The sequence below is a fragment of the Hypomesus nipponensis genome, chromosome 10, assembly GCF_054491055.1.
Source record: "Hypomesus nipponensis isolate SF chromosome 10, ASM5449105v1, whole genome shotgun sequence".
In the NCBI taxonomy this organism is placed as follows: Eukaryota; Metazoa; Chordata; class Actinopteri; order Osmeriformes; family Osmeridae; genus Hypomesus; species Hypomesus nipponensis.
The window spans coordinates 15,906,240-15,915,123 of record NC_140370.1 but is presented as its reverse complement, the minus strand read 5'-3'; the positions used below and the strand labels follow the sequence as shown (position 1 = coordinate 15,915,123).

The window sequence follows — 8,884 nt, the reverse complement described above, 5'->3', positions numbered from 1 at the left end:
TATTTGAATGATCCTTCAAAACGTATTGACTCATTTTAAAGTCCAATGAAGATTGGCTAGAAACAGTCTTTTTTAGGCATTCGAACAAAACAGAAATCCTGTGATTAAATCTTTCCATGGTTAACATTTTAAAATAACACCTATAGACAACTTTGATTGACTTATTCCCGTTCCCCACCCTTTAGCCTACACAGTGATAAGGCGGTCCAACGAAGGGGGAGTTACCGCCTCCCGTATAAAAGCAGAACGTCTGCCAGTTGCAGAGCATGCAGAGCAAGCCACGGTGACAACAGCACACAAAGAGGGAGAGAGGCAGACCGAAAGAGACACCGAGATAGAAACGGGTCGAGTCGGAAATCTATTTTACCAGTCAATACCTATAGCGATCGAATCGATTTTAGTAGCAAATTTAATAACAACTGTATCCACGATACAGACTGTCGGTGTGGGGATACCTAAGGTATTGTATCTTATCAGCCAAGATAACTCACCGGGGGAAACTATCCTTACTCCCCAGGAAATCATCCTGAGCGAAGCATGACTTTACCAGCATCTCTTCGCGAATAGGATTCGTACCGCACAGCCTGCTTGCACGCGCAAGTTCGCTGGGACTTTGAAGGAGACGAATTCACTCGAAGATGGAGTGGAACTTACCGGGGTGGTTTGTGGTGTTCTTGGCACTCGTTCTGCACAGGTCGAGTTGCGCCACGGCGAAAGAACTGACGTGCCAGAAGATATCCGTGCCTTTATGCAAAGGAATCGGTTACAACTACACCTACATGCCCAACCAGTTTAACCACGACACGCAGGAGGAGGCTGGGCTGGAGGTGCATCAGTTTTGGCCGCTCGTAGAAATCAAATGTTCGCCCGACTTGAGGTTCTTTCTCTGCAGCATGTACACTCCTATCTGCCTCGAGGACTATAAGAAGCCTCTGCCTTCGTGTCGGAGTGTTTGTGAGCGAGCCAAAGCGGGCTGTGCCCCGCTCATGCGGCAGTACGGGTTCCCGTGGCCAGACCGAATGAGGTGTGATTTGTTACCGGTGCAAGGTGACCAAAACACACTCTGTATGGACTACAACAGAAGCGACACAACCACTGCAACGCCGGTTGTGGCAAAGCCAACGAATCGCCCGGTGAAACCTTACAGCATGCGAAAGACCAAGAACGGACACCGTCCTAACTTGCCTGGAAGTAAACACAAACCTGCCACATCCTCGTGCGAACCGGGCTGTCATTGTCGCGCGCCCATGGTTCCAGTGAACAGCGACAGCCATCCTCTTTTCAACAGAATAAAAACAGGACATATTCTGAACTGTGCCATGCCCTGTCACAACCCATACTTTTCACAAGAGGAAAGGACATTCACTGCGTTTTGGATAGGACTTTGGTCCGTTTTATGCTTTATTTCCACTTTTGCAACTGTCGCAACTTTCCTCATTGACATGGAGAGATTTAAATACCCAGAACGCCCTATTATTTTTCTCTCAGCTTGCTATATGTTCGTGTCTGTAGGCTACATTGTTCGACTTATTGCTGGACACGAACAAGTGGCGTGCAACAGGGAGCATGACATTCAGCACATCCACTACGAGACCACTGGCCCAGCGCTCTGTACAATCGTGTTTCTACTCATTTACTTTTTCGGCATGGCCAGCTCTATTTGGTGGGTCATTCTGTCCCTGACCTGGTTCCTAGCCGCGGGAATGAAATGGGGGAACGAGGCCATTGCTAGTTACTCTCAATATTTTCACCTGGCCGCCTGGCTTATACCCAGCATGAAGTCTATAGCTGTTCTGGCCTTGAGTTCGGTAGACGGAGACCCCGTGGCGGGAATATGCTATGTGGGGAATCAGAATTTAGACAACCTTAGAGGGTTTGTTTTGGCGCCCTTGGTCATCTATTTATTCATCGGCACCATGTTTCTGCTGGCAGGCTTTGTATCCCTGTTTAGGATCCGGAGTGTGATAAAACAAGGAGGGACGAAAACAGACAAACTGGAGAGATTGATGATCCGGATTGGCGTGTTTACTGTGCTGTACACGGTCCCCGCCACTGTCATCGTCGCCTGTTATTTTTACGAACAGCACAACAGACAGACCTGGGAAAACACCCATAACTGCTCGTGCTTGTCGGAGCGTGACATGCAGAAACCGGACTATGCTGTTTTCATGCTGAAATACTTTATGTGCCTGTTGGTTGGCATCACGTCCGGAGCGTGGGTTTGGTCGGGCAAAACGCTCGAATCGTGGAGAACTTTCTGTACCCGCTGCTGCTGGGGCAACAAGGCCACGAGCGGGTCAATGTACAGTGACGTGAGCACGGGACTTACGTGGAGGTCGGGCACCGCGAGCTCAGTATCCTGTCCCAAACAGATGCCATTGTCACGGGTTTGAAAAGAAGAGTGGACTAATCGTGTTGAGATTGTCCATCTGCGTGTTCCTATTAGCACATTAATGAGCGCCTAATGATTAACCTTACATAAAGACACCCTAGCCATGGCAGGGGGTAGAACAATGTTCCTGGCATGAAGAATCTAGAGTCTTATCTAGGCCTCATTAAAACGTGCACCTCTTCTGCACTGACATTCCTATTTGAAACGAGGATTATCCGTATAATGCAAAATAACCATTTTGTCTTAAACGCCCATTTTAAATAGAGACACAGTCTGTCTCATTTTAACCTATGATTAGGCAATCAGTATCACAGCCAGTTTGAAGTACAGTGTGTTTATGCCTTGAAGTCTCATACGGGTTTATCAGTAAGAAATTTGTATTTATATAATCATTGATGCTCAGACATGTACAGTTGTATATCAAATTTCTACGACTTTGTAAATATGTACACTTTACTGTGATATAAAATCTTTATTTTGAGAATAAAACATTTTTTATTGAATTGAAGTTCTCGTGCGTCCTATCTTGGTGTCTATGGAGTAAATAATGTGTTCCGTAATTCGTCAGTCAAGCTTTCAGGTCACTCAAATAAGAAATGTTAATCTTGTAAGTGTAGCGTAATTTGATGAAACAGCAACCAGTTGTAATTTTAATGCGCGTAATGACGCATTTGACTTGACGTTTAACTGTCCAAATAATATTTTTCTTCAACCAAATTATAGAAAATATACACTATTTCGTTTTTTTGACGGCATATTAGAAGAAGAAAAAAAATCACTCCATGGTAGGCTCCACATTCAGAGGTGAAAGGAGGAAGAGCATTGACATGTCAATGACGACTCCACATGTGGCCTGTTCGCGTTAAGCCCTATTGATGGAATCCCCCCCCCGTGCAACAATTAGCCTATGTCAAACACCTCTTCTGCCAGTTCGCACTGACTTTCCAGATACAACAACCACGTAGTCACACTTGGGCCTAACTTTACCATTCGTACCTAGATAAAGAATGAGGGACTATCTCGGTTCACTGGTATTATTTAGGCATGGTTCAGCCTTCTCGATGTTGATAATTGTCCATGTTTTCACTGTCTCGAGGCCGCAGGGCTGGAATTAGGATGTCAGCGAGAAGAGCGCGACGCTGGGCAGATCCTCCCTCGTGCGTAAACTTAATTACGCCCAGCGTGTGTTCTATTTACAGTGTCTGAGTTTTACACAGCTGGCTTATCCTCTTAACAAGCAAGGAGAAACTGTTGCATATGAAAACTGTTAAGTCGCCCACTGTCTGTAGGAAGACAAAGATTTAGAGGCCTTGCCGTCCAACCATGTAAGTCGTTCCGTCAACTGTCGTTAATGTTGAATTTTAAAATGCGCCATACACTAAACTTTGTACAGGCGGGCCCTTGTAACAATTCTGTAGTTGACATGTAGCCTAAGTGAAAACACTACAAGTAATTCGAAACAGGATTCTTGCGAACAATTTGTTTAACGCTGATGTTATTGTTGTCAAGGAAGGCCATGTGAAGGTTTCCACTATTGTACAAGTCTCCATATGTTAACTTCAAGCAAAAACAGGCAACGTTGGCTCATAGACGAAACAGTGCTGCCACCTTGTGGTCGAGAGTATGAATCGTTTGCCGTGGCCTCCTTCAAAATGATAATTCCTGAAAGCACTAGATGTTCAACACTTCAAAAATTGACTGAACGTTGGAAGAAATACCACACATCGATGTAGTCATTTCGATACAATAAAAATAAAATCAATAGAAATTAGCTGCCAAACAAATAATCAAACTAAGAGTTGGTACATTCTATACAGCATAGATGTAAATTATGTTATGTATACTTATATCTTATGCCAGGTGCTTGCGTTGTCTTGTCTTCAGAATTTCAGTGCCCAGTCTGACCTTGTGTTGTTCTGTGTACCTGACAAGAAAATACTTGAACTTGATTCTAGACAACCCGCGGTTTAACAACCAACTGTAGGTCACCAGAATGATTGAGCCACGAAAACATGACATCTGAAATGTTTTCATACGCAAAAAAAATACGCGAACTTCTATTGGATCATCAATACAGTTTAGTGAACGTAGCCAACACCGGTTAATCAATGGCATACATACCGCAATTACATACCTTGCGGGTTTTCAATTCGTTTGTCTCCACGCATGTCACTCGATGGCGTACACGCTGTAAATACACATCACCATAACCCAGCGTTACGGGAAGATGGCTGGGTCTGTAGGGGTCAAACGGTGCCTACTTCAGCCTCCGGCAAAAATCAACAAGGAAATGAGTTAAGAGGTCAAGTCCTGATTCCTCTCTCTTGCTAACACAAACAGGAAGCTAGTTTGCGGGTACAGGAAGAACCGATCTGAAAGTCTACTATGGCCCATTTGTAGCACCCCAGGTGCCACTCCCTCCAGTAGGACTGATGTCAGTGGGGCTCCTTGTCTGCTGATACAATCGACTGACACTGATTGAGACTGATCTGGATGAGAATTATAAACACACACGAGTCTGAGCACATGGTCATAAATAGACAACGTTGTCATGACGAAAGAACTAACGCCAAAACAAAGAGGGAAAGCATGCTGATTTAAACGGACTCAATGACATCGATAATCGAATCCAAATAAATACATCATGAATGATAGTGAGGTTTGAGTTCGAAGGCCGAGCGGTGAACAGTGAGATGTTCAGTGAGGAAGCGAGAAAGCCTCTAACAGTTAAGCGTGTTCGTGCTGTGTGTGTGTCCATGCATGTGTATTTATAGGTGCGTGTATACAGTATGTATGTGTGGCAGATAAAGTACATCAGATTACATTGTTTTAAAGATAATTCTTTGGCATTATTCATATGCTTTATTGCAGTTTTGAAGTGTGACAGGAAAGGCAACAAACTCAGTCCGCTGCAGAAAGGCCTCAGTCTTCAAGGTACGTACACTTATCCGGTGAGATACCGGGATGCCCCAACCTACATGTGTTTGTTCACAGCAGTTGCATACCCAAGGACAGCATACCCAAGGACAGCATACCCAAGGACAGCATACCCAAGGACAGCATACCCAAGGACAGCCATCCAGGACCACAGTCTTGCAGGAGACACCACTCTGGAACCCTGCTTCCCTCACAACCATCCCATGTTTACTGGCTCCACACACAGCACCGCTATGGAGACGGGAGATGAATGACCCAGATACCGTTTCTCTGATTACTTCTTTCAACATAACAGAAAGCTGGCAGGGGAGACGCTGGGAAAACAGCAGCTTCTCTGCCCTGTGCGTTTACTCTGACATCGACTACAAAGAGGTGAAAATTGATTTGTTTCATGTCGCCAGGGACAGACGCAAGCCATGAAACCTCTGCTCCGACTGAGAAGCGAAAATAAGTCTGGGTAATCAATATTTTTTTATGTTTGGACAGCTTCTCTGACGTGCTGTTAAGGTCGATGTTGAATGCGCCCTCTAACTTCTCAATCTCAAGTCAGCCTTTGTTCCTGTGAGGGTAGAGTGAGCTGTGCTGTCAAAGCCCGGTGCGTTGGGGGAACAGGAGGTTGTGTTTGGCCAAAATCTCCAACACAGGATCAATATGAAGTTCAGGAGCTCGATAGTCATTTTCCACTGTTGTATGTTTCCTCATGTGGTCGATAACCTTGTGCTTGCGGAACAACTCCAGAGAACCCATAGGGATTCTAGAATATTCCAGAGAGAGGAGGTTCTGTTCTGATCACTCTAAGGAAGCGCAATGTTTATAGGTTTTGAATGTCAGGTTTCCAGTAGCAGTAGTGATCTCCATGTGCAACATTAGTCATTGTCCAGAGGAGGGCAGTCAAGTGACACACAGCGAACAGTGTGGTCGATCGCATCCACAAAATCTGAATTTTCAGATTCGGATTCTTTTATCAGATTCCTGTGATGGACACCTGTCCAAACCAGGGAAGGCATGGGTATATATCTAAAGTTAGCACATGCCAGTGTCTCTTTATGAGGGGGTGTATGGATGTGCTGAATACCAGGGCAGGAAGATGAAGGGTTCTTGGCGTAATCTGAACAGCATGGGTTTAGTCTGGGTCAGGGCGGGGCAGGGTGGCTACGCTGCAGTGTCTAAGCACAATAAACGGACCTGGGAGAACAGACAACAGCTGAGAGTTCTGTACCTATTGTTGGTTGGAGGTCAGTCTGCATTGTGAAAACGACCCCTTTTTTTCAAGGTCGGCAAACATAAATAACTACAATCCATGCTAGTGTGAAGATGTATACGCTTAGACGCTTTAAATAAACCAAACCACAGTGACTATCAACACACATCGTATTGTTAAGTTTACTCATGTATTAATGGTTATCTTAATTTGACACTGCACACGTTTGTCTTCAGAAACTAATATCCATATGTGATGGATGGATTTTCTTTATACATCCACAATGAAGACAAAAATATATATTTATATAAGGTATAAAATGACCTATGAGTATAGATACTTTACAAACTCCCTCAAGTTTCCTCAGCTAACCCTTAAACCAGGGGTGTCCAATCCTGGTCCTCGAGGGCCACTGTCCTGCATGGTTTAGATGTTTCCCTGCTCCAGCACCCCTGTTTCAAATTAATGGGTCGTTATCAGTCTCTGTGGAAGCCGGGTAATGACCATTCATTTGAATCAGGTGTGCTGGAGCAAGGAAACATCTAAAACATGCAGGACAGCGTCCCTCGAGGACCAGGATTGGACACCCCTGGCTTAAACGGACAGGCCCTGTGCCTTGTCACACATACGCCCTCTTATCCTGGATCCCACTGCTGTCAGAGTGCCGCTCCTCCCCGGTGCCCACTGTGGAGGCGTAGCGGCCCAGCCTCCTGCTTCCCCTGGGCGTGGTCATGATGACGCCGGGCGCCCCCCACCGGCCCCTCTGAGGAGACGGGGAAGGCGTGTCGTCGTGGAGGACATAGCGGCCGCACGCCGGCGTGCCTCCGAACGCAGACGCCGCCGACCCCACGCTCTCTGGGAGCACGCGGCCGTGTGCGGTCGAGGCGCCGCCGAGGGCGACCAGGTGGATCCTGGGAGCTTGTGGAACGACGGCGTTCGCGGAGGAGTCTGCGGCGGCGGCAGGGGTTGCGCGGTTGTCGACTCCCCTCCAGAGTCCCTCCCCTCCGTTTGGTGCGTTCTTGCTCAGAAGTACCTCCGTGTCCTCCAGAACTCCGTTACCCATAAACACGCTGTTCTGTTCCCCACTGCTCAGCTCTTCCTCCCTCAGCACCTCCCTCTTCCTCTTCTGTCCCGCCACGCGCCTCAGGGAACAAGCCGAGTCGATCAGGCCGAGCAGGAAGGAGAGGGAAGCGACTCCCAGCATGAAGATCAGCATCAAGGTCTTCTCCGTGGGCCTGGAGGTGTAGCAGGCCACACCGGACACGCACGGAGCCTCGTAACACAGGAAGCTGCGCGGCACGGAGAGACCGTAGAGGTATAGTTGAGCGGCCATGAAAGCGGCTTCCAGGAGGACGCGAGCGGCCGAATCCAGGAAGGAAGCACACGGATAGCTGGTCGAGGACCAACCGGCCGGCGGGATGCTAGGAGGGGCGGCGTTGAGGTGAGTTTCACTGGAGGGAGTTGGGCGCAGGATGGAGAGAGAGCTCGTCCGTGTCCTCTCTGAGGAGCGGCGAGGAGCTCTGACGCTCTGGGAGGACAGGACTCTGTGGGTGACGTATGTGAGGAACAGCAGGTGTGGGAGGCTCAGGGACAGGAGCTGGAGCAGCCAGAAGTGGAAGAGGGAGAGGGGAGAGAAGACGTCGAAACACACGTTGGAGCAGCCCGGCTGGATGGTGTTGCAGACAAACTGATCCTGCTCGTCGTAGAAGAGGGTGAAGCCCGAGAGGAGGAGGGACGAGAGGCGGAGGGTCACCGTGAACACCCACCACGTCTTACCTGGAGGAGACGGGAAACTCTGGCTGTTACTCAAACACAAACAACGACGACAAGGTCAAATGTGTTTCGGTTTCTACTTCACCAACTCATTCTGAGTCATTCCTAAACATGTTGCAGAAAAGTTTGAAATAATTTGATAAGAAAATGTAAATCTTCTTAATTTGATAAGAAACACCTGTCATCAAATAATTGTTCTTTGGTCGTCTAACATCTTCTGAAGTGTTTAACATCTTCTACAACTTGAAGAGTAAATGTTCATGTATGCGAACGTAACACCTTTACAACAACGTACCCATGAAACTGATGTTGTTATTCAGAGTAACCAAGACAGCTTCCATAGCTCCCGTCTTCATTGCTGCAAACATAACCTCATCACACAGCAGTTCTCACAGATCTTGACACACCACCACATCACCCTAACAAACCCATATACCTTTCCGTGGAAATAATCACAAATAAATAAACGTTCACTTCTCCTCTCTTTAACTCTTGTCTCGTCTCAGTGCAGCTCACCAGCAGTCTCCACACGCTCAGAGTAACGTTCACACCAAACCCTCAGAAGAATCACAAGTGTTTTA

General features: G+C 47.1%; 1 protein-coding gene and 1 pseudogene across 1 annotated transcript; one reads left to right on the top strand and one right to left on the bottom strand.

The window, feature by feature from the left end:
• The first annotated feature begins 283 nt into the window (after positions 1-283).
• LOC146271977 (frizzled-8 pseudogene) lies at positions 284-2,900 on the top strand (annotated as a pseudogene).
• Positions 2,901-7,149: 4,249 nt separating this feature from the next.
• On the bottom strand, positions 7,150-8,659 carry LOC146271976 (gap junction beta-2 protein-like). The gene is made up of 2 exons (XM_084707648.1): positions 8,599-8,659; positions 7,150-8,306 (listed from the first exon to the last, which is right to left on the bottom strand). The coding sequence occupies exons 1-2, from the start codon at positions 8,657-8,659 to the stop codon at positions 7,150-7,152; spliced, it is 1,218 nt and encodes a 405-aa protein (XP_084563774.1).
• Positions 8,660-8,884: the final 225 nt, after the last annotated feature.